The sequence below is a fragment of the Anas platyrhynchos genome, chromosome Z (assembly GCF_047663525.1).
Source record: "Anas platyrhynchos isolate ZD024472 breed Pekin duck chromosome Z, IASCAAS_PekinDuck_T2T, whole genome shotgun sequence".
NCBI classification, from domain to species: Eukaryota; Metazoa; Chordata; class Aves; order Anseriformes; family Anatidae; genus Anas; species Anas platyrhynchos.
The window spans coordinates 84,058,959-84,085,556 of NC_092621.1; the positions used below are offsets into that span (position 1 = coordinate 84,058,959).

General features: G+C 34.6%; 1 protein-coding gene across 4 annotated transcripts in view; it reads left to right on the forward strand.

Moving 5' to 3' along the window:
* SLF1 (SMC5-SMC6 complex localization factor 1) overlaps positions 1–26,598 on the forward strand; it is a 39,056-nt gene that overhangs the window by 7,465 nt on the left and 4,993 nt on the right. For 3 of the 4 annotated variants that reach the window (XM_038169780.2, XM_038169778.2, XM_038169781.2), the window contains 12 exons: positions 1,196–1,327; positions 3,287–3,334; positions 7,054–7,212; positions 7,818–7,984; positions 9,370–9,507; positions 10,178–10,343; positions 18,251–18,398; positions 20,448–20,593; positions 22,533–22,702; positions 23,198–23,325; positions 25,319–25,411; positions 25,798–25,980. In XM_038169780.2, the coding sequence (XP_038025708.2) occupies positions 1,196–1,327; positions 3,287–3,334; positions 7,054–7,212; positions 7,818–7,984; positions 9,370–9,507; positions 10,178–10,343; positions 18,251–18,398; positions 20,448–20,593; positions 22,533–22,702; positions 23,198–23,325; positions 25,319–25,411; positions 25,798–25,980 (1,678 nt within the window). The remainder of the gene's footprint in view (positions 1–1,195; positions 1,328–3,286; positions 3,335–7,053; positions 7,213–7,817; positions 7,985–9,369; positions 9,508–10,177; positions 10,344–18,250; positions 18,399–20,447; positions 20,594–22,532; positions 22,703–23,197; positions 23,326–25,318; positions 25,412–25,797; positions 25,981–26,598) is intronic. The other variant, XM_038169779.2, reaches the window with a different exon arrangement.

The window sequence follows — 26,598 nt, forward strand, 5'->3', positions numbered from 1 at the left end:
AGACTTGATTTGGGAAAGACTTACTTATTACAAATTAATAACAGGGTAGAATAGTGAGAAACAACAAAATGAAAACCACCTTCGCCCTACTCAGCTCTTTTTCCCATGTTCATCTTCGTTCCCCGCTCTTCTGTCTTCTGCTCCTCCAGGAGCAGCATGGGGGTTTTGGCCAGTCCTAACATGTCATCTCTGCTGCTGCTTCTTCCTCACACCTCTCTCAGGAACACTCCTTCACGAGCTGCTCCATTGTGAGCCCTACCCTTTGTTCAAGCCTTCAGGAATGGACTGTTTAACCCGGGGCTCTGTACCTGGAGCACCTCCTGCCCTCCTTCTGCACTGACCTTGGGAGCTGCAGGGCTGCTTCTCACTCATTTCTCACTCTTGCAGCTGCTGCAAATGTTTTTACCATTTCTTAAATATGCTACCTCTGGGGGCTCAGTTGTAGCCAGCAGAGAGCTCCATTTGAAGCTGTCTGAAACTGGCTCTGCTCTAAAATGGGGCAGGTTCTGGTCTGTCTGTCCTCACAGTGGCCACACCTGCAGCTCTTCCACCCCCACTACCAAAACCTTGACGTGTAAACTCAATACAGCCTAAAACAAAGATGTTTTAGTCTTAGTCTGTGCAGATTAAAAATAAAAAGCACAACTTCTAAATGTTAAATTACTAGCTTAGTGCACCCTTAAAGGCAAGAACTGAAAGGATTTCACTGTAGTGGCCTTTGTGGTCATAGTCAAACTGATGAAAACCTGTATTAAAAAACAAACAAACAAAAAAAACCACTACATTTTCAACTAATTGAAAAGATGTGGGCTTTACTTTTTGTTTCTGAAAAGTCCAAAAAGAGAATCTGTTATGTCTTAACACAGCTCTTGTTTCAACAACAGAAATTGGGACAGAGTTAAAGTCAATTAGGAAAATAACTGGGAAAACTTATATTGGTAGTTCTCGTGCTATAGCTGCCTGCAACTTCAGTGTTCTATTTCCACAGATGTTTATTTGCCACATGCTGTAGACCCTTGAAAAACTGAATAAACATGCATATACACACATGTATTTACAATAAAATGTATGGGAAGTCTTAAGGACATAAAAGGTGTTTTACAACATTAGTTGAGAGCACTGTAAGTGTAAACATAATGTTTTTTTTTTGTTTGGTTGGTTGGTTTTGTTTTGTTTTTTTTTTTGCTCTGCACAGAAGGAAATACAAAATATAGAAGTTACCCAAATGAACTATTTCCTGCCTGCACAAGAAACTGACCAAAATGAGTCGAATGTGAAGCTTGTCGAACTGAAAAATGCTGTGTTAAAACACATGTATTTTGTAGAGGTAAGTAACAGCTAATGCTTTCTCAGCATAAAATGTAAAATATATATAATTAAATGTAATTTCTGTTATGGATGCTGAATCTGCTTAACTAGATATTTTAACTTCTTCTGTAGTAGTAGTGGTAACTTTTCAGCCTGCAATGTTTAATAAGCTTATGTTTGCTACATCTGCCACTAGCCAGAATACAACTTAGTAGTGGTAATTGATAGTCATAAGTGTATGAAAGACATAGTAGGCTGTTTGAATATGTGACATCAGTAAAAGCTAATATTGTTCAACACAGTGTCACATCGGATTACAATCGTCCTATGACTTCCCTGTTATCTAGCTAAATTACACTAACACGTTTTTAAAACTAGCCATATCCTAGAACAAGCAAAAATTTTGTTGATTGATGTGGTTTTTTTTTGTTACAAATAAAAACTAGAGCAAGAATCATTTCTTTGTTTTAATGCTGTCACATATCCTGATAAACTTGGTATATTTGTAATTAAAAACAGCATTTAATTTCTAGAAAAAGCAAGTAATTACAGTGTGTATTATCGCTGTAAATTACACTGATGCAGGTGATACTGTGTAAGTATTCTTGTAGTAGCTTACATAAAACACTCTTGATTCTGCAACTGCAAATTAAGGTCCACTGTATGTATCAATATTAGCTCCTACTAACAAAACAGTTCAACAATTCAAATGCTCAATGTACAAAATGTTTAAACTCAAGACTGGCAATTTGAAGACTAATGTTGCTTAAACACATACACCGTCAAATACAGTGACGTTTTAACAAGACCATAACCTCCAGACCTTTAAAAAATAAATCTATCTTTAACTTCTCATGCATAGGACTATTGCAGGCTAATCATAGTAGGCAGCGGATCCCCACACAGCTCCCTTCCTCCCCACAGCTGGACTGGGGAGAGAATCAGAGGCAAGAAAACCAGTGGGTTAAGATAAAAACAAAAACAAAACAAACAAACAAACAAAAAAACCCCACTGTTTAATACGTAAAGTGAAAGCTGTGGGCACAAGCAAAGCAAAATAAGCTCCCATGAGCCTGCAGATGCTCAGCCATTTCCAGGTAAGCAGGGCTCGTCATGCCTAATGGGTACTTGGGCAGACAAATGCCATGATAATCAGAATCATTTCCCCCAGCTTTTCCTGTCATATTGTATAGACCGTTGCTGGGGTCAGCTGTCCTGGCTGCGTCCTCCTAGCCTGCGGAACTGGCCTTGACAAATATGCCAGCACTGCTCAGCAAGAGCTAAAGCTTTGGTGTGAGTACTGTTTGTGGGTAGCACTGTTTTGGTCACAAATCCATCATAGCACACCATGAGCTACTCTGAAGGAACTTTTCCCAGTTCCCAGCCAAAGCCAAAGTAACTACATAACAGTAGCACTTTTTATTGGATTATCTTTCCCTCAAACTACTATGAGTGATAGAATAATCGTAATCCTGAGGACTTTTTCTGATAAAATATATTATTAAGCTCATAACACTAGGTAACCAAATGTAACAGTAATACATTTTTGCACCTACTATCATCACATTACAAGCAACTTGCAAGGAGTATCCTGAGTTTGCATTTCGCCATAGAAAACCTGAAAGCACTAATACATTTTAATGGTTAAGTGGATCAAATCTAATCAAACTGTCATTATGTAACAACTGCATGAAAAAGAAGCAGAAAATAACACGAAAACTGAGGAGGAAAAAAAGCCCATATTATTTTCCTCCCAGGTCATTGATCCCTTATTTCCTAATTTTGCCCTCTAAATATTAAAAAGAACTACAAATAGATTGCTATGCTTATTGTTTTGTTTTTACTGTGTTTAAAAAAAAAAAAATTAATACAGTATTTATAGACCATTGTTTATTGGTATCCAGTATACAGGTTGACCTTTTTTGTTCCTTTTTTCCTTTTTTTCCCTTTGTTCCTTTCTTTTTTTTTTTTTTTTTAGTCTGCTAAACATAAATCTGCTCATAAAGACCAGTTGAATAATGCGAAGGTAAGGATTCTTTTAAGACTCATGTTCCATTTATGGATTTTTTTAAATGCAGTCAAGTAAATATACTTTTATTGTCAAATTAGCTATTGGATAGATATTTTAAAATACCTACATTATCCAAAAGTCTAATAAAATTATTGAAAAGTTAAAGAACATCATTCAGGTACTAGTGAATTTATTCATTGTTATGATGCTTCCAGTACCACCCTCTTATTATGAAGAAACCCTTTAATACTGCTGGCTAAGAGAGCACTATCTGTTAATAACCTAAGAAAAGAAGAGATGCCATAGCGTGCTTTAGGGTCACAAATTACTCAAATTATGTATTTTTGAAATATTAAAGTATAAAAGATATATTCTGCTTTTTGCAGTTCTCATGTTTTTGCTAGTAGAGACAGACTTCAGCTAAAGATTGTCTCACCATAGAAAGAAGCAGTACTTCAGCATAAGCTTTAAGCATCATCATGCATGCTTCAGAGTGTACTAAAGTATGGATTACAAGTAGGATAAATCATATTTTCCAGTCCTATTCTCATAACTACTTTGACTTTTATTTTTCTTTGTTACTATTTAGTTATCGTGTTTCTTCCCATTAAGACAAATGCATGCCATAAATCAGGTACAGGTCAGCACCAATTAAGTCTTTTTGTAAAGTCTCTTAAGTAAAAAATACTTCAAAATTTTTCCGTTTTCTATATAACACTAAGAATAAATTATTTAAATATGTTTGTTGAAATGTTACATCTCAGTAATTAAAAAGCATTTTACATATTAGCTATGAGCTATTGTACTTTATATAATAACTTTTATTATTTAAAATGTTAAAATGGGAAACTTAAAGCATATGTGTTACCTTTGTGTATTTCTTCTGTGGCTGAAGACTCATTTTTGTGAACCATACTAAGTAAATAGTTGCTTGGTGTGTAATTGAGGTCCCAGTCTACACAGAATTATCTTTTTATCTGTTTCCTTTGTATTGATATAATAGGGAAAGAGAAAAATATTTTTAAACATAAGCACCAAAATGCCTTTGTCATTGTCCTACAGTTGTAATAGTCATGTTTTGGTTAGTGAGTTAATGGGGAAATAAAACTTTAGGGTTCTTAACACTTTTGAAAACAAATTGTTATTTGGTACTCTTAATGATGATAGAACTTTAAATTTGGAATTTTTGAACCCAATTCTAATTATTTTCTGAAATATAACCTGACACCATCTTTTATTGCTTTGTGGAGTATCTGTTGCTAGCCTTAGCATTTGATATGTTTCTTCTAAAGGCAGTATATTTGTGGCTGTTAAACACAGCTCCAATATAGCTCCAATAAGTATTTCTATTAGTCTAGAGGAAGTAAAATTAAATCTACAAACTAAATTATCAGATTAGAACTGTACTGTATTCAGTCATCTCAGTTTGCTTCTGCTGGTTCTATCAATCATCTTCCCTGTTATTATTTTATATTGTCTTTTCTGCATTTTGGTACATAAAACACAACTTCTTTTCTATGGACCTTCATTTTCATTTGTTTCTGCTCAAAATTGTAATGCTTCTCCTAGCAGTGCTCCATAGAAACTGGCATTTTCCTCCAGCCAGAATGCCAGCCAGCACAGCTTTGTACACAGCTTATTGAAGGCCCTCATTACAAAAGGTGTCTCTGGATTCTGCAGAAAGTCCACTATATTGGTTTTCTGTCATCCTTCCTTATGGCTTCCAAAAAAGGTGAAAACCTGTTCTCCTCTTCCTTCCTGCCCTGAAAGTAATGCAAAAGGCCTCTCACAGTCTCCCAAAACTGTTTTTTTGTTGTTGTTGTTGTTCAGTGTACTTTTTAAATAATGCATGGATGATGACTGTTTCATCTAGTACCAGAATTCTTAAGAAACATAAGTTCCTGTCACAATATAGATAGATGTGCTGGTACGATCACCAGATGAGGGCCAGTAGTGACATGCTTGTCCCTGCACAATATATTGTCATCTTCACATGTTTTAAGTCTAGAAAACAGAGTTGTTCTTTGACTGCCATTAAACACTTTAGGATTGCTCCTTAGATGTACTGTTTGCATATAATTAGCATTACAAAAGTATGAATGCAACTATTATTTCCAAAGGAAATAAAGTGAACGTTTTAATAGCGCATATATGAATGAGAAAATTGAAATAAATGTGAGTTGCAAATGCCAGATGCACAAAGATTTGATTAAAAGAAAATTGTCTAGGTGAGCATCTTTATTTATTGTTAATATAGCAATGGCAAGCCTTAGGGATCTCAGAAATGTAACATTTGCTGAGAAACTAAATGCTGCTAAGATGGAGCTCAGTAACTTAGACCTTAGCTGTGATTTAACAATGATTGTCATTTCTTTCAGAAGTTTTTGTTGTTGTTTTCAGGTTTGATCTGAGGTCTTAATGTTTTTGTTTCTTCTTAAAACATTTCTTGGAAATTCTTGCTAATAGCAGTATACTCCATGACCTCAAACCACAATTGGACTTGAAGACTGTGTTAATTTTAGTTTAAATTAATTTTGAAACAATTGATAGAATGTCTCATGTTGCTTTGCCTACTATGCATTAGGAGCCAAGTTTCTTGGCAGAGTTGGTAGTCTACCAGGTGTTAAGGGACTAAAGCATTAAGAAATCTACATAATTGTTTAACTTCTATCAGCTCGGTGTTCTACTGTTCTTGACTCTGCTTCTTTCAGTTGTGGCTGGCTCCCTATCCCAGTTTCCTTGAGTTTACCAGAATCTCAGGCTATACATTGAAACAAAATAGCTGGGTTTCAAAACAGAAGCTAACAGCAGTATGGTTGCAACTGGCTTATGCATCTTAGCTTTGTGTTGGACTAGAGGAAAGACGTAAGTAAATAGCAATCTAGCTGAGATCTTCAATATCCCCTCTTTGATATTGGTAGTCAGAGGAAATAAAGTTTTTGAAAGCTGAGAGTACAGACGATAACAGGGAAATTACAGGGCAGATACAGCATTCCAGGAAAGCCATTATAGATTCTTCCAGGCCCTCTGAAAGCTTGCAAAATTAAGTGTTTCACTGTCATGAGTGGCACAGAATAAGAAGGAAGTCTTGTGCCATTAAGAAGATCTTCAGAGCTTTGAAGTCCACTGGGATCAATACCTGTACTATCTGTAGCATTAGCTGCTTCTTTGACATGTCATGGTAATAGGAGCAGCACTAGGGAGATAAAACTGTTACATGGTTTGTAGCTTTATAAAGTTTATAAATGATGTATTTTATGATTTTACATTTTTGTTCAATTTTTGTTAGCTGTTTGCTGATACTGATTATCTTACTGCTCCAGTCATATGTTGTAGGATGTACTTTGCATGTTTAGAAGCATTAACACTTATTCTTGTGCATACCTTTTCAGAATAAATTATAGACAAGCTAAGGAGTGTGTGAATTGTAATTTGTTTTTTAAAAAGGTAAATGCATTCAGATGGTCCTAGGAGGTAGGCACACTCTGTAAGGCACTTTCTTGTTAATGAAAGCCATAAGCAGTAAGGTGAAGGTATTTCCATTCTAGATGGCAGCAGCTCACTGGATCAGGCAATAAGTAAGTAATAAGTTCTGTTGTAATTTATAATGTTCTTCCATTTTATTATATTGCTAACATTTTACTTAGAGACTTCATGTTAGTTCTTGTTCTGTCTTGGGTTTGTAAGTTAGTTCATAAGCTGCTCTTTTACTTATGAAGATATCTCATTTCTAGCTTAAAAATACCACCCTGTCTGGAACTGCTTGGCGCATATTTGAAGGATTAATTGAAGAGCATTTATTACCTGATGTAATCTCAGAAGTTGCAGCTGTTCAGAAGTACTCTCTACCTCCTGTGCATTTTTTTCATTCTCTTCTAGAACATGTCCTGTTGGTAAGAGCTGAAGGCTAAAGTATTAGAAAAGACTATAGTGTTATAAGTATTAAAGCAAGAAATACTATCTTTTCTTCTGACAGTATGCTTACAGTTTTAAGTGATGCATTAACACTTCACATTCATCAATGTCTTAGGATTACTGCAATCTGAAAAGGAAATAATACTTTTTAAAATATTATTATTATTAATTTACAAAAACTATGAATGTGGGAGTCTAAATATTGTGAAAGAACCAACCTAGAGTTTTTTCATTGCTTGTAGAAACAGCCCTTGTGCAACAAGTTAGGTTGGTTTTGTTTTTGGTTTTTTTTAAACTTTGTAGGCAACAGGTAGAAAGCTCAATAGAAAAGGTTTGTTCTAAGCAGTGATTTATTCAACTGGAATACCACACTAGAGCAATTTTTTTTAATTGTTTTTATGTTTGTTTGTTTGTAAATTCTGTTTTTTTGTTTTGTTTTGTTTTTTTTCTGCTTCTATTTATGCAATAAATAGCTTGTTGATTCACTGATGTAACTTACTTTAATTTTCCTTTTGGTCATGCGAGAATCATATTGTATACTTGGCCAGTTTATAGCTAATAGTTTTTTCTTATTTTGTTACAGGGAAATACTGATGCAGTATTTCTTGCTAAATTTCGTCATGTTTTGTACGTTGTTCTCCAATGTGATCCTCCTTGGAAATCCCCATCTACATTAAGATATTATTTGGATTTTCTTCAGTGTCCTATCTGTAAGAATGGCACGTGGTCATTTGTAGAGATGCTTGTAAGGTAAAAAAAAAAAAAAAATAAAAATAAAAATAAAAAAATAATGTTGTATTAGATGCAATAGTTCTTCCAGATAAAAAGTTTCCCCAAATCTGGGGAGAGAGAAGGAGGCTTGTAATGCTGTTATACTGAAGTCACATCTTCACCAGAACAGGTTAACTGTATGTGAATGTCTAGAATTGTAACTGAGATTTGGACTTCTGCTATGTTTCGGTATCTGTTAGGTCACAGGTAGAAGTGTATCTTGGAACAGAAAGACGTGTTTGTTCTCCTTTTTTGAAGAATGATTTCTTGTTTTAAACTTTTCAAAATTGCGATTATGTATTATTGCTGTTCTGGTGTATATGTATATATGTACATACACAAATATATCTGCAGTTATGAGGCAAAGCCCAGTCCTGTCTTGGCAAGCATGAAGCTTCATGTTCTATTTTGATTTTAATCATAAACTTCCTATACATGTACAAATACAGGACTTAGTTTATATAGCTGTTTGGCAAGTTTGTTGATGCTTTAGCTTAGGAACTCATTCTCTGTAACTTATATCAACATAAATTAATTCTTCACGCAGTTGGAACAAAACCAGCACTTCTTATTACTGTCATAAAATCATAAGTAATATTTAAATAGTTTGGTACAATTGTGATTAGAAGCATGTAAATGTAGACCATAGTAACTATGTACTTCAAGGGCATTGAATCGCTGTATTGGAATCACCATAATTGGACATGTAACAATTTTGATTAGGAACATGTCATTGTGCCATTTTAATGGAAGAGAATTTAAATATGAGAAAATATGTAAAATATTTTATCCTTTCTTACCTTTTGGCAGTCTCTGGATACCCAGCAGTTGTATATCTGTTATTTTTTGTGTGTGTATGTGCATGTTCGTTCCAATAGTCAAAATTCTAGCAAGTAAAATTTTGCACTCATTACTTCAAAATTATCTCTATCATGTCAGACAAGCACTACATTTGACCAAAAACTGTATTCCTGTCAAACAACTTTGTGAACTGTTTCTGAACTGTTTATAGGATGGATGTTAAGTCTATGAAATACTGCAAGACTGCCACATAATTAAAGGATTTACAAGAAGTTCTGTTAAAATCAGTAAATCAGTGGGACAGAAAAATACAGAAAATGTGGTTAAATTATTTAGTTTGCGCAATTTTCATCTACAAAACAAGGCCCCAGTTACAAATCTTTTAAGTTTTTGGAGAAAATGTGGCTTTAAAACCAGAAAGTTTGGCTTTAAAATGATAAATGTTGCTGGGGAGCAAGGCATTTCCTCATCAAAATTGTCCAGAGTCAAAGTTGCCTTCTTTGCCAATAAATCAGACTATCATTTCTGTCATACAAATGGATTTTTTGGTGTTTATTTTTCAGGTCTTGCCTTTATTGTAAAATCATTTGTCATGCAGCCCCAGATTCAGGAAAAGCAGATGAACAGAGAATAGTTCACAAAACATTATTGAAGTTTTTCTTTGATTTAGTAAAAGCTGAAGTAGAGTTTCTGACAAAAAGGTGGGTTTTACAGGATAACACTTTTATTACTTTTTCACAATTTAATGTGGATTTTTGTATCTACAGCAGAATGTATCCTGATTTTTTGTATGCCTGTGATAATATTCTGTTTCACAGAGATGATATTAGTTAACATTTTTTTATATTTCTCAGTTCTCAGTTTATTTATTGTAATTGGCATTGTTTTTTCCTAGTTGTGCTTTAAGACCACTAACTTTTCACAGCTTTATTATTTCACTATATTACAAGTTTCAGTAAGCATTGAATTTTGCCCGTAAAGCTACATTTTTAGCTTTGCAATGTTTCCATATCTATTCCATAAGTTAGACAAGCAGTATTTTGAACATACTGATTAAAAAAAAAATCAATTAAGTGTTACCTTTCACTAGGGAGATAATTATCTTTCCTTAGTTTATGAAATATAAAAAAAGTCTTGGTTTTGCTCTGGCAGCCTTTATATATTAGCACAGTATTAGAATTTCTTCAGTCTGACTGTAATAGTCATCATTATTTTACTTATTATTCATCAGAAATTGTGTCTGATCTTTCCATACTTAAAAATTGCCAAACCTTTGTATGTTTTGACAGAAGATAAGGTTTCTGTCTAGTAACTATAGTAATCAAAGTGGCATAAAGAATTTAGTTTTTTTCACTTGCTTCTTTTTTTCAGTTTGGTTGAAGAGACCAATTCACAGCACCAGCAAGTAATGCCACAGACGGTTCTTCTGAAAACCTTTTGGCTGGGAAGCGAAACCTCAGTGCTTTTCACCAAACACATAAATATTCTAGCAGATTGGGTCATACTTTCCCATAGAGAATTGAACAGAACGAATGATGTGAGTATGAATTTTATGCTTTAAAATAATGAAGACTGACATATTTTTTAAAAGACATTTCTTTGTTCATTCCTTTGTGAGGAATTATATGTAAGTATCACAGCTGCTTGTTATATCTGCCTTTTGTTGTGAAGCATGCTGGTTTTTGCTCCACTAAAGGAAATGAATTGATCCATAAGATTCTCATATTGATCTGTAGAGAAGAAACGAGTCATGAGTAGCTTGTTGGCTACATTCAGATGTTCATATGCCCTTACCAGCAGGTATTACTGTAGTCATTAGGGACACAAGCTTAACACATCCTGTCAAACAATAAGGTGTAACAAAAGAGATGATTATCTTCTTTTACAGTGATTGTATTCAGGCAGCATTGGAAGGAGAGAGCTAAGAAAACATTTTTTTATTGTCTTCTACAGATAAACATTATTTTGTTTTATTAAATGCCCCAATTTCTTCCCAAGTCCTTTAGTTTCATTTGGTATCTTCCCTAGATCTTTTCATAAAAATGGAATTGAAGGCAACTTAATTGCTGTTCTGTGACCTGCTGACCAGCAGGACATTGACCTGAAAGATACTGAGTGTCCTCTATACCACCTCTTTCTTTTCAGAAGCTAGAGGCCTTGTAAAACATCTTTGACTTCTTGATTCTCACATAAAATACAAACTTACTGCTGTCTCTGCATTCTCTTTTAAATTATTGTGAAAGCACAGAATAAATAGGTACTTCATTCACTTTTTCATTACAATAACAGAACAACAATAGAAAATCAAGTATTCCAGAGAAAAAAGCACTTTCAATATAATAGCTACTAGTTCTTCATTATGTTAAGAAAGCAGAAGGATTAAACATAATGAGAGTTTCACTCATCTTACCCTGCCAGACCTCCTACCTTTTTTGAGGACTATCAAAGACAGATATTCTGAAACAGTGCTGCCTTTTATCCGTGGTCAAGATATTTAAAAAGTGCCTAAAATTAGGCTTCTATACCCATATTTATATTTAAACAACCTACCTTTTCAAAGGTCCTGAGCACCAAGCAGGCTCACATTCAGTTGATTTCATTCTGATTCTTTGGAAAATGAGATTGCTTTCATATGTTTCCTGGTGTTGAGTGTGCAGTTTAAGTGTAGACATATATTTTTTTTCCTACTATGCCTTCTTTTGACAGTTCCTGTACTGTAAGCCATACCTTTATCATAAAATGCTCTTTGCATAAGCAGAATGATCACTTGTGGCAGAGTGTAGTACATGTATGAAAAATAAAGGAGGACTAAAACACAACATCAAAGGTAGACCTACCTCTTGTTTAGATTTATTTTTTTCATAGTTTTTGTATATGTTTAAATACAATAGAAAATATATGTATATAAGAATTGTCCTTTCAGCACACAGCCAAAGTGTCTATTGTGTTTACATTTGATTTTATGCACTAGAATTATTGTGCAATGTCTGTGCAGATTTCTAGCCTTAAAAAGCAGCTTCTATATTCTGTTGCCTGATAATATCTGTAGTGTTGTATGTTCTGTCCTACTGCCCTATCCTTTAGCTTCATATTTTTATAATGTGTTTTTTTTCTTTTGCATTTTTTGGCAAAAATAACCTCTAGAACAAAATACTGTATTTTTTCATACAAAACTCATCATTATTGCTTTCTGCACACTCAGTTTTGTTTAGAACTTGAAATAATGATTTTTCTTATATTCAGAGACTCCCTTTAGAATTCCATAGCTGAAAAGGTCAAAGGAGCCAAAAGAGCGGATCCTCCCCAGCTATGCAGACAGAACTGTTTTCTTTTCTTTTTCTTCTTTTTTTTTTTTTTTTAATTATTCTAGAGATGCATACATAAAAACATATGCCATTAAATAGAGCATATTGGGTGCGATTTTTCCCCCGTCTATGTTTAAGGGTATGATTCATTGTTACCAGTTTTGTTTTTCAAAAACTGCTTACTTAAGAGGCAGCACATTGTCAATATACATGTAAGGCCACTCAGAAACCAAAATGAAAGGAATGGCTCAGGCAATCTTTCTATCCATATAGGCAGAGAAAATTGTGGGTTTTTTTGGTTTTTTTTTTTGCACAGTGTAAGGGAGTGACCATGTCTGCCTGCTTACATAAAGGTATGAGATCATGGAAAGACACAAACATGCCAATTGTGATACAGTAATTTTTGTGAAAAAAAAAAATGTGAAATAGCAATTCCATGCAATTGTTCTGTGAAAATATCTGTGAATAAAAGCAGACAAATAATTTGATGAAATTCTTTTTGAGGCATATCAAACAGATTCATTTCAAAGCAGTAAAAGTGATTTTTTAAATTTTTTTAAGCTATTCAGAATTTGGTGAGAAGCATCTCTTTTTATGTGATTCAAAGGGATTGCTGATTTGTTGCAATAGAGGAGAGGGGAAATATCTGTATATATTCCCTTTCATCTAGGTGTTTTAGGTGTTTTTTGTGTTTTGTTTTGTTTGTTGTTTTTTTTTTTTTTTTCAAAAAAATACTTAATACATGTATGTCAACATATATAGATACACATGAGTATGTAAAAAGAGCAAGCTGGAAACAGATGTAGCATCTGAAGTGAGAACCTCCAGGCTGAAATTCTGCATGAAAGTTGCTGGTTTTCTTGGAGTAAACGCTCTGAAGGTGTTCCACTTTTCAGGCCCATTGTAACCTGTATCAGGAACAAAGAGAAAGAATGAAGGGCTACAAAGTAGCCCTGTACTATTGTACAAATGTAACCTGTACTATGGTTACATTTGTGGGTGACTGTCCTTATATATATACAGATACATTTACTTTCTTGTGTTGGAATTTACTTTATCTTAAAAGTACTATAATAAAATTAGTGACAGGAAATCGAATGCCCTCACTCATCACTGTGTTAATCTACTGGGACATCCTGGTGGAAGAAAAGTATTCTTGTAGTTTAAAATGCACTGCCAAAGAACACAGATTTTTTTTTCTATCTCTTCATCTCTGGAATCAATATTGAATATATGGCTAAAATCACAGAATTGTGGGAATCATTCTATGTGTGTCATAGTTCAAAAGTAAATAGGATTGATGCAGAAACTCACAAGGTTCCTTGAAACAGCTGTTAAATTAACTTTAAAATTTACAAAGGAACAAACATGTATTATTTGTAACACTGAGTAGCCATTCGGTTAGGGCATCTTTTCATGATGATACTGCCTCGCTAAGAGAACCAGAACACTTGTCATCTCTGCTGCTGCTTTTTTTTTTCTTTCTTTCTTTTTTTAAGGCCCTAATACAGTCTGACAAAGGAGTGTAAAAGGGATTCATTCCAATTTTTATTTGCATTGTCTTTCGTATTTGTAGTGTGCTTTCTTCCATGTTTCCAGTATCATTACAGTATGGTATAAATTTGTAGAATCGAATGTCTTTCTGTCACTCCCCAAAACTTTCTTTGAAGTATGTTTTAGACAGTTTTCAGAGTACTGTATAACCCTGAAAACATTATACCTTATAGAAAAGAACTCTAAAAAGCATCTCTAAAATAACTCTCTAATTCAAAGTAAGAAAGTTAAAACGAATTTTCCTGTGACTTAAAAGCTTTCCAATGAGAACTTTTATGAATACTAAAACTTCTATCACTGGAGGACTGTACTTGACTCAGGAAAGCATTAAATGAAACAGCAATGAAGGAACTGGGTTTGCTAAGCTAACAGTCACCCATTGTCCTTTATATGCTAACACACTCAACAGTCTTTGTTCACTAAAGTGCTTTTTCTCACAGAAATAGCATTGATTCTCAACTCTAACAACCAGTAAGAGAGTTTTGAAAAAAAAAATAATACCTAATTGGATCTTACTTAATTAGCTAAGCATGGTGTAGTGGGTTGACCTCAGCAGGCAGGTAAGCCCCCACTCAGCCACTCACACAGTGCCCCCTTAGCAGTATGGGAGAGAGAATTGGAAGACCAAGAGCAATAAAACTTGTGAGTAGTTTAGTAAGTGAAGCTAAGCTGTGCACACAACCAAAGGAATGTAAGTTCATTCACTATTTCTCATTGTTAGGCAGATGTTCAGCAGCTTCCTCGAAAGCAGGATTTCGGTACACATAGCGGTTACTTGGCAAGACAAATGCCACAGCTCCAAATGTCCCCCTTCCTCCTCCTTCGCCCTCCTCAGCTTTTTTTGTTGAGGACTACATTGTATGGTACGGGCTATTGCTTTGGTCATCTGGGGTCAGCTGTCCTGGCTGCATTTCCCCCCAGCCTTTTGTGCACCCCCAGCAAGTAGGTAGGCATCAAAACTTTCACATTTTCCCAATTAGCACCCCCAGACTACTTGCAAGTTCAGTAACTTACAAGTTCCATCAGTGTTCAGCAACACATTGGTGTGTCATTAACACTGGTTTAGGAACAAGTTCAAAGCGTAGCACCATACAGGCTTCAGTGAATAAAATGAAAAATCTTTGCCAACTAGACCCACTTTAGCATTGTAAGTAATACTGCAGTCCTTTAAGAATCTTTTCAATGTGACTTGAAGTACTACATTTGGCAGTAGTACATTATTTGCAGGAATTTTAAAAATACACATTTGCGGAGAAAAGAGAGATACTTGAATAGTTTCTTAATGTACCTACAAAAATCACGTCCTCGCTCGCTATTTATAAAGAAACAAAACTAAGTCAGGTTCAAGTCTGGTTAGAGGTTGAAGAATAATTGATAGGGCCACAATCAGTGGTTTCTGAATATTCTCAATTTTTATTGATTGAAGGCTTGTGTTCCAGTGACCAATAGCCACATAATTTATCTAAATGATGGTCTAAACAAAGACCTCTCATTTAGAAGTATTTTTACATAATACAAAATTGCCTTTGGTAGTAGCGTAGGAACTTATGTCATTTGTATGGGTAAGCTGTTATTTCATATTCAGGAATAAGAGTTTTCATATAATGTTCTTAATATTGTTTTTGTGAACAAAAAATCAGCGGGCTCCTGTGAATTTACTTTGTTACTGATTTGCATACAGAGATCACTTAGCTTTGTAAGAATTATGCTTATATTCTAAAAACAATGCTGCTGAAGCTTTTTTATTTTTTTCCCTTTATGTTAGGTTGGTCATTAAAAATATCAACTAAATTACAGGAAAACTGCAGCTTTAAACCAGCACTAGAGTTGTAAAGCTGGAAAAGACTTTTCTTGAGGATTTAGAGGATGTAGTCTCATGAGTTTGAAAGCAGGAGCTATTTATTTGCACAACGATGCTTTGGCATACAAGGTAGCATTCCCATGTCAGTTGGAAATGCTAGCTTCTTTTTCCTTTTTAATATTGTACGCATATGTTTTCATGACTATGTTTATATTTTTCTGTGGTTGAAAATGAAAATATTGTTAATAAGTTAATATTTCAATATTTTTAAAACAGATTATGCTTTAAGTAGATTAGAGCATTTTCCCCTCATTTGTAACATTGAACCACTTATTCCATGATAAGAATGCTCTTGGTTTGTACTGTTATCAGAATGCCAACTAAGCCTCTACCAGTTGGTGTTACCTGGGTTGTGTTTCTCAGCCTGCAGATATACTAAACTAGCACAGGTAGCTGCAGCTAATGTACCACCAGCCAGCTTTACTTTTGCAACTGTATATCTTTGTGGAACATCATTTATTCATTTATATTTGGAGTATTAACACTCATTATTTCCATTTCCTGTCCTGTCCTATCTATCTTGTGTCTCCCAACCTCCCCACAAATTGTCACAGCTGAAGTAATACAGCCTTGTGGTTTAGAAACAAGAATAAATAATGTAAATACTTGCACTTAACATCTGCATTTACCTCAGTCTACATCTGTATGTCCTTGATCCCGTCACTTACTTCTGTTAAAAATCAGCTTACTTAATGCATTTCTGTAATTTATTTATTTTTTTTAACAGCTATTGACAGGATTAAAGTATTCACCCAGTGTTTTGCTTTGAGATCCAGTGACGAGGAGGTGTGCATAACTAAGAAAATTCAAACAAATTTGGAATGCTTTGAATTAGTTCTTCAATTTTTACTCCTGAATTCTGGGAAGATACAGTGTAATATATCTTGAAAATATTTAAATATTGGCAGAAAAAAAGATCACGTTGACCTGCCATACCAGTGTTCCAATTTTTTTTCCATATGCGATCTCACATTTAATCTAAAATAATGTACTATGATACAGTAAAGCAAGGGACAAAATAAATCAAGCAGAGCTGAACAGAAAAAAAGGAATTAGGGCAGGAAGCTATCTCAAAGATCACATTCCTGACAGATTTTGTCTAACCAGATCTTAAAAGCTTTCAGTGACGGAGATTACCTCACCTCCCCACACAATGTTTATTTGTAGTTCTGTTTTTTCCTTTTCTTTTGAATGACAAGAAAGTCTGTTAACTGTATGGGCAGTATGTATGTAGGTTTTCTGCAAATGATTTTGTAGTCTTTTTATAATAAATCTCATCTGTGTCACAGTCTCCATTGTTCTCATATATGTCTGTCTGATTTATTGATGAAGCTCAAACTGCTTTGGTCTTTGGTGCTTTTCAGCTCCTGAGGGAATTGTATTAAATTATTATAAACCAACCCTGAATGTATTTTGTTCTCAAAGGAGTATCAGACAAACCATTGACTGTGGTGCATAGCTGAAAAAAAGAAAAGTTCTCTTTCATTTAAGTAACTCTTTAAAGTCTCAAGCTTACCAATAAGTACATATTTGGTTCAATTTCCCTCTTACCCAAAATTGTGTGTTTTGAAGTATGCATTCTTGTTGACCGGAATGCAGTGTTATCAGCAGGTGCTGTAGTGTATCTGCGGTGATTCTCTAGTAGAGCCTTAGGTAGGCTCTACTTAGACTCTGCTAATTTTGTTGAATTAGCTTCATGTATTGTTACTGTTTTGCATGTATTTTCTCTAATTTTCACATTCAAAACTGATGTGCAAATCTGTGAATTTGCTGTGGTTGCACATGTGGTTGGAGGAATGTCATATTTCGGACTCATTGTACAAAATACTTCTATGTGGCAGATAAAGGTGTTGTGTAGACAGATCTGACTATCCTTTGCACACATACTGACTTGGACACCAGAAATGGTGTGTTACCGAACCTATACTAGTGAGGTGAAGTGCTAGTATGGATGAATACATATTTTAATGTGACGGTAGCTCATGGATGACAAATTGTCTAGCTACATGTCATCTTAATAACTCCTCAAGAAAATATGCTTTGCTTTCTTTGTCTGTGTATCTTTATTTTTCCTGCAGGTTCAGAGGATAAAAAGCTAATGCTAGTGCCCTTACTTCTGTTCATTCTAAAAATGCAGCTGCTGGTCTTTTTGGAAGTTTGATAGCAGGAGAAAGCTTCCTGATCTCACATACTGCTTAAGTTCTTTTTCTGTGCAGGAGAGTAGCACCTTACAACCTTACCCACCTTTTGGCACATATGTTAATCACACCGGGGGCTTTAGGTTCATGATGGTACCTTTAGGAACTGCAAATCCTAACAGAGCAAGGAGGCTAAGAGCCCTGCAATTGTTAAATAAACACAAGGTTAACTGGCAAAAATGCAATACTTGAAATTTTACAGTTAAACAAAACCTATTTTGAAAATAAATTACTTTGTACATGTAACCTTTGATCATATTTTGCATGGTGTTCTAGAAAGTGTGTTTCCAAATAACTTGTAGTTCTCTAATGCCATATCTCAACTGGTGTGGCATTAATGGCATAATTAATTTTGTTGACCTGGCTGCAACAGTTTGTTTTTAATCAGAGAGAGAAACACCAGAAAAGAACTGATATGCCTTTTATCTGAAGATGTTCTTTGGTATTATTACTGGTACATTTTCAATGTGAATTTACTATACAGTACAGGTCTATAGATACTTCTTTTCTTTTCTTCTCCTTGTAGGCTTTCAGATGTGAAATAGCTTCTCTATTAAAGGCAATTCTTGGAACTGTAGTGGAGTATTGGATCATCTCAGGTTTACTTATGGACCGAAATGTGTTTTGTCAAGTAGCTGGTGATTTAGCACAATACATTGCTATTGCTTGTGACGGTGAGTGTTTTAAATGCTTCTCAGTCTTTTAATCAGATATACCAAAGAAGTCCTAAATTAAAATTCTCAGTTTACATTCAAGTTATGTTTTACCTTCTTTTGCAGCCATGCAGTCTTGTGGTATGATGTGTATGCAGGAAACTGTTTTACTTTGTGTGTGTGCATGTGTGTGTCTGTCTGTCCCAGGCAAAGACCAAATAGAGAGGGCTTTCCTATTAAAATCCTTTTAAATAAATCTCTATAGGTATTAATGTGAAATCAAGATTAAAGAGTGTGAAGAGGAAATAAAATCTTTGCAATTCTCTTGTCAGTTTAGGAGGAAGTATAAACAAATCATACTAAACCGTAACTTCAGAGAGGCAATTTGGGAACCTTTGCTCAGACCAATTTTCTGATGAGACCTTTCACTCAACAGACTTGATATTACTTGTTAAAGGCATTTCAGCAGGAAGTCCACAAGCTACCCTGAAATTTTGGTCCTTACAGACATCAAATAGAAACATTGCAATGTTTCATTCCAAATCCTTAGAGTTAAAGGAAATTAATGGGGTGGGATGGGATTCAACTGCTCCTATGAATATTATATAACTATCGCTCCTCTTTGATTCAATGTACTAGATATAGAGAAATGATATGGCTCAGACCATTGTCATTCAACATCAGCTGTGTTACTGGTTGTTTCAGCAACTGGGGATGAGGAACTCAACTAAACTAAAAAAAATAATCTCAAGAAAAGACTGAACGTTGTTAGTTTCATGTTCAAACTTCATTCCCACCATTTTTTTTCCTTTTGTCGTAGAGTCATCGGAAAACTGTACCTCAGCTTTTATACCTCTAAGTATATCCCAGTTTCAATCATATTCAATCATAATTTTCTGTAGAGAAAGGTGTTGGTTAGGCACTTGGGAAGACCTGTAGTGAAAAACAAAAACAAACAAACAAAAATAAAAATCCATGTCTCTAGTCAAATAGTTCGATTCTGGTCTTGGTCTTTCCTATGGAAAGTAAATGATAAGAACCATTGTAACCTGCTTCAGATTTAACAAAAACAACAACAAACAAACCAAAAGGAGTTGGAACTTTGTAGTATGATGTAAATCAGTGGAGCTTTTAGTATCTCCTGTTGCCTCTCCAGAGGATTTTATTTTTATAATAATTTTTATATGCTTCTTCATCCATTCAGAACATTCATAGGAATGACATTCATAGTCTGGCTATAAAGAATAAAGATCATTTGACTAATTGGTGATTGCTGGAGTGCTCTTCAGTCCACAGGACTTAAAGTGTGAAAAACCATAACAATTTTTCTGTCAATCTTGGAGTAGAAGACATCTGTACTTAAATATTTTTGTTTTGATTGTGTCTATATATCAGTTACTGTGTGAGCATTTCTCAGCAGAGCAGAATACTATCTCCGTACAGTAAAGACCTTGGCAGACCTTGCTTTCCACCTGTTTCAGGTGCTATTTTGATGAAATTCTGCTGCTAGAATCAAAATGCAAATATAACCTTAAGAAAAATCATCAATTCCATCTCCTCTAAAAACCAATACAAAACAAACAAACAAAACCCCAAACAAACAAATAAAAACAATGTGGTAGGCCAGAGCTAAGCCTGAAGACGGATACATCTGAATAGTATTGAAATTTGGTTAAGGTCAATTGTAGAATTTGTAGGTCCCCCTGCATTACTTAATCAGATTTCTTTGTTTGTGTTACATACATATTACTTGAATTGTGTTTGTATTATGTCACATGAAATTTTAAAGGTGATCGCTTGCATAATTTCATCAAATGAAGAATTTCATTCTCAAAATCAATCTAGAGCTTTCATAAGGTTGTATTCAGAGCATTTTTTTTAAGTGTTTAACATTGTAAGAAGTGGTGCTTTGCCTTTTAAAGTTTGATGATCGTTGTCTGCGAAGCTGGTCTTGTTATCAGTTGATGGATAAAATCTTTTTAAATGTGACTATTTTAGCAATTCTAATAGAGAATAACTTACAGTAGCTGCAATAGTAGAGCTCTTTTTATTTCCTTTGTTTTTATCCAGATTTTTCAGTACATGATTTACAAACGTTCATTTGTACCATACCATCCCTCTGGCTTCAGATGTTTGTGGCAGAAGCAGTTTTTAAAAAACTGTGTTTACAGAATAATGTAACTGTTTCTACAGAACCTCTTTCTCTTCAGAAAATAGTAAGTAACTCTTACGCTCCTTAGTAACATAGCATACTTAAGTACTTAACATATAATTAGATTGACTAAAGTCTTGGAAAATATCTGTCTTCTGTGGTGTAAGGTCTTGGCCATTACATGTATGCTCTTCACCTGTAGAATGTCTACTGCATTTATATTTCTATCTGTCTGAGAGCAAGGTTGAAAACAATAGTGAAGTTTTTCTGATCAGGGAATTGGTAACGCCTCTTCAAGTTAATTAATCTGTCTATACGCAGCTAACATGGAAAGTCAAAAGGAAAGCTTTTTAAAATAATCTTTGATGTGAATACTTTTTTGCAATATTATGTCTGTAATTAAGGAAAATGCAAAATACTGCATGGTTTTCCATGAATATATTTTCCTTCAGATTTCTGAAGAGGAAACAGTCTGTTATTCTACTGTGTCCAAGCATTTGTAAGATACAAGACTTTACGATTCTGAACCACAGCGTCTTCCTCTGAATTTCTCCTCTCAAAAACTTTCTTCTGCTTGCGAATCTTTTTTTGCCTTCAAATCAAAAACTGTGATAGCTGATGAGGAAATGTATAATGAAACTCAAAACTACAGTCGCTGTCAGGATATGCACACATCAGGAAGATCACACAGCAATGACAAGACCTAACTTAGAACCACATTTCAGTAACCTCAGTGCTAAAGTCTAACCAGAATATGGAATTCGTAAGTGTTAAGACTTGAAGTTGACAGGTAGAGTTAAAGAAAAACAAAGTCAAACTTAATATTTTTTTCCATACATAAGTTTTCTCAAACTTTACAGAAGTTTATTGTGAACAGAGATCATTGTTTATTAAAACATTGTGTTTAAAGAGAGCTTGAACAAAAGACTGACAGAATTTCAAAAATAAACCAACTAGATCTAATATTTAACATATGTTGCCAACACATATGTAGCAGCAATCACTATTTTTAGTATTGCCATGACTACTGATCACTCTCTGCAACAACTTTAAAAAATGTTAGTAGAGCCTGAAGTTCATGGGTTTCTATGGCTTTCCTTAGCATTCTTTCTTTCTTGCTCCATACGATAAATACTGACCACGGTCCAATTTTGCTTGCTCTTCTCATACAGCATCTTATCAGCTAGACTCACTTTCCTATGGGTTCAAGTAGTGCTGTCCTACTCTCTGCAAGTAACTGTACAGTGAGTCTGTCCATTGCACGTTGCTTGCAGAATCTTCAGCGATGTGTTACATACTCAAAGCCTTCTTTAATATTCTTTGATCAGGTATAATGACTGTAATCATTCAGTGAGTCCCGTCACTGGACAATGGTTTTGCCAAACTGCAAAACCTTGCACGACTTTCTGAAAAGAGGGTTAGATGTGGGTTGGAAGCTCTGTATTGCCAAAAATGAGCCAAAATACCTACAATGCTATCCCAATAATGAAAGAACACTGAACAGCTAACTGACTAGCTTATTGCTTTCACAATGTCCAAAGGCTTATTCCAACCCTTAGCTTAGAAGGGATGAAGGAGGGGAGTATTTCTTTGCTAAGTTGCTCCCTGGGTTTTGCTCCCTGATGTGGGGGAAGAAAGCTTATAAATACTTCCATTAAGTAAGTGAGAATCAATTTGCTTTTCTTTAGTCTTATATCCAGTTAAAGAGATGAAAATGTTCTTGGCTACAAAAAAAAAATATCCCACCTCCTGGCTCAGACATACCTCACTCACCTCTGAGGCTAGCATATGAGTTGTTGTGAATTACAACAATATTAAAATAAAGATCGCAGAGCTGACTTGAAACAACCTATATGTGCAAATGTCACTTAGGGACCATATTTTAAAAAACTGAGATTCAGTACCCTGTGGGTGGTGAATGACTGCTTGTACATGAAGTGCAACAGAAAAAGACTTCTAATGTACTTTACACAAACTCGCTGAAAATGTTACTTTTGCAACAGGTCTGTTCCTATTTGCCTGCCTTGAGAGAGGTAGGGATGTGTGACACAAGAAAGATGCATAAAGCAAAGAAAAAGAAAATAGGACATCGGCCATGCCCTGAGTCTCAAAGGGCATTACAGATGCTAAGTGGTGATAAGCAGAACCAAGTCAAAGTGCTGCCTGATCTACCGTAAGTAATACCTATAACATCACCAGTTTTATTCTGCTTTGGGGGACAGCTTCTGACCTGACACATTTTTTGAACTTTATATGACCTGTTTTGTTGTCTACAAATTACTACAACTGACATAAATCTCCATTTTAAACCTGTAACACCTCTGGTGTGGGGTTTCCCTTTTCTCCCCATCTTCCATCTCTGCATACATGCAGACTGATGTAGTAATATTTTCCCAATATTAAAAATAAAGGATACATAGAGAAGTTGAACCATTCACAGAATTACCTTTTAAAAAAGTTTAATTGTGGGTAATTTAATTTTGTTGCTGTTTTATATACAGTTATAATTAAGTGACATATAAATTGCATATTTAAGACATTTTAGAAATAACTGAAATTGGTAGATCTAAGTATGATGTCTGTACACATTTTAAAGTCGTTAAGTACATACACACTATCCAAAAAAATAAGAGTGATTTTAGATGTGTCTCCTTTGCTCTCTTTTCAGTGACTTAATGTTTAGTAAGCGCTGTACAAGGAAGCGTAGAGCAAATGAGAAAGTTGGGACTTCAGACACCAAAGAGAATTGGTACATTTCGGCTGAAGAGGCGCATTTTTACAGGAGAAATGTTAAAGGTATTCTATGTATCTAATTTATGTTAAGAACTTCATATGGTTGGAATCAGCTGTTTCAGGTTTAAAAATCTTGACCTTATGAATGTTCAACTAAAATGATGGCTTATGCCCAAGAATTATTTTCTTATGGTTCACGTTTCTTTTTTTTCAGTGTCTGTTTGAGAGGAAGAATTGTATATAAGGTGGAATAAAGCTGCCTTCTTCATTCCCCTCCCCCTCCCATATATTAAATACAGTGTACAGCTTGTGTGAGCTCATTCCAGGCTTGCCCGCCTTACTTTGCTAATCCACCTCAACCTGTGCTTGGTAGGATCAACGTCTTCTGATTTGAAAGTATAATTCAGTCTTCATCTCTTTCAGTCCTAGACATTTTGTGAACAAAGACTGAGGAGTATGCTATGTTACATAGCTGTGTTAAGCATATGGACTGTTTTCTTCCAGGCATTCAGCCCAGACTATGAAAGGCATTTGGCTTTTGTCTTAGCTATACTGGAACCCAAGTACCTAAGGAATAAAACAGCACTGCAGTAATTCATTCAGTTCCTACTTATTACACAAATGCAATAAACTGTACTTTACATGAGGCTTTAACTCAACAGAATTACTTGCTGGAACTACTTTTTATTATCTTCATCATCAGAAATTTACCTATATCACTTAAAACACAACTGTTAATCATGACACCCAAGAGAAGGCTTAGGAAAAACTAGCAAATTGAACCTAGGATTGTTCAAAAAATTATAATCAGAATTGTATCACAAACACTGAAGTACAAAAAAAACACCTCACCCTCTTTTGGGATTTAAGAGAGCTTCAGTAACAGAGCCAGACCATGCATTTTTAAAATTGGTTCGCTTTCTCTTTATTGCTTTTGCAAGTAAAATTGATGTGAATTATTACATGCTGACTTCTACAAAGAAAAGTGAGCTGAAGGACTACGGGAAAAAATGCTTTTTTTTTTCTGCTCTTTCCCTGCCAAAATTGTAAGTAGTATCTACTGTTGAAAGAATGAGTATGGAGCTGACAGATTTACATAGTGAAGGTATTAATATAACAAAATACACTATGTTAATCTTACTGCAAATGCTGAAGAGATTTAGCCAGAGATATTCTTCGTTTCTAAGATGTTTGTTGCATCATCTTTCACCTGGCATCAAGATTTTTCTCTGGCTCTTGTTCAAACCTAATCATTTACTTGAAAGCAAAACAGTGTTCAGAATGGGTCTGAAGTTTTTATCATGCAGAGACTAATGGTGTCTTTACATATAAGCAGCAGTTCTCAGTTGCTTGCTGTTCAATTTTTCACACTTCAGTTTTACATGATACTAAGGCTTGGTATTTTTTTTTTTCAGAGGATTTTCTTTTTTGTAATTATTATTATTATTATTGTTATTAGGACCCCTTCATGTATTTCTCCCTCTTTTCCCCCTTCCTTTGCTACTGTAGCCAAGTCAGACAGCCTATTGAGAAAGAGCAAACCATCTGTTAACGGATTTGAAGTTCTGAATTATACTTGAGTGTGTAGAGGCACTCGTGCTTAGCCAGAAACATTCATTTGAATTAAGCTATAAATGCTGTGTAAAAAGAACCATACATTTTAACGTAGGTTCATGAATAAATTTAAGGGAGGGCAACTGCACTCTAAAGTTTTATTGCTTCAAAACCCAGTATTTTTGGTGTTCTGTGATCACTTGGTGCTTTTATAGTGTGATTGAAGCTTTAAACCTTGAACTGGGGGGAGATAATTCCTGTGTTAAACCATTTGCAATACAATTTCATTGCTGGATCTCTGGTGGAACAGAAGCGCTGTGGGTTTTTTTTTTTTTTTTTTTTTGAATTTTCTTAAAAGATGGTTAAACAGGATAAAGGAAAATCTTACTCATTATTGAATTTTCTGGCATATAGCCAGGTCTCCTAGTTCCAGGCACTTTGATTATTTTCTTTAGTTGCTATCTCGCCTAGTCTAGTGTAATCTATTAATTTTTTATGGTAGGAGAGACAGCCCTGCATGAAGCTTGCATAAGAAACAAAGTGGAGAGATTGATTCAGCTTCTCTCTTCCCCTGGAACAGACATTAATGTTAAAGGTAAGTTATTCATTTTATCTACAGAACTAAGAAATTAAGCCAGATAAGGAACTGTTAAACATCCTTTTGCTAATTAAGTTTATATTTATGATACAAAAACTGCCTTTACTATTCTAACTAATGAAAATCAGGACTTCATAGCAAACATTGCTGAAAGGTTAATTTTAACTGAGGTGTGCTTTAATATCATGTTTCCTATCAATTTTTTTAAATGACATTTTTTATCAAATGTTTTTCAATAAAAGTTCTTATTTTGAAATCACAAGTTGCCACTGTCACCGTAACAAATGCTAAAAAGTCAACTGTTTTGCTGTCTAATGAATTACATTATTAGCATTTTAGTACTACTTCTGCTGTTTTAAAACTTCCCTTGATTTATAATTCAGACTATGCTGGCTGGACGCCTTTGCATGAAGCCTGTAACCATGGCAGCACAGTGTGTGTCCGTGAAATTTTGCAACGTTGTCCAGAGGTAGACCTGCTCAGTCAAGTGGACGGGGTGACTCCTTTGCATGATGCACTGTCAAATGGACATGTAGAAATTGGCAAGCTGCTACTTCAGCATGGGGGTGAGTGCATATATGCTAAACTGGTTTAGGGAAATTATCCTGAGTCCATACAAAGTTTGTGGTGCTTTTATTAATGGTTGCATAAAATAACATTTAATTATAAAATATTTACTTTAAAACATTTTTAAGCCAAGCTGTTTTGGTCAAAATAAAAATATTACTGTTCTCACACTTATCTTGATCAGCTGAATATGGAATTAGCCAGGATTTTCACTTTTGTTTCCAATATGATAATGTTTTTATTCTGCATTTTACACCATATGCATTGTAACTATATCCTCCAAACTAATTAAGGATAAATATTACCTATTCACCAAGTAAAGCTAAGGTTTTTCTTTTGTTTTGATCTATTTTTACTGTAATGCAAAAATAGATCAGTAAATCTCTATATAATCATGTATTTCAATTTAAATTTGTTCAGCATTTATGAAAATTAATGTGATGGTCTTTGAAGAACACAATTAGCTTGGTAATTAGTTTAAGAAAGGAATCTATATTGTAATTGTGATAACTGCTGTTTAGGGATAATAGTGGGAGGGGCGCCTTAGTTTCTAAAAAAAGATATATTGCCCCTTAGGCAGACACATGATAAATGTTTTGAACAATATGTTTTTTAAG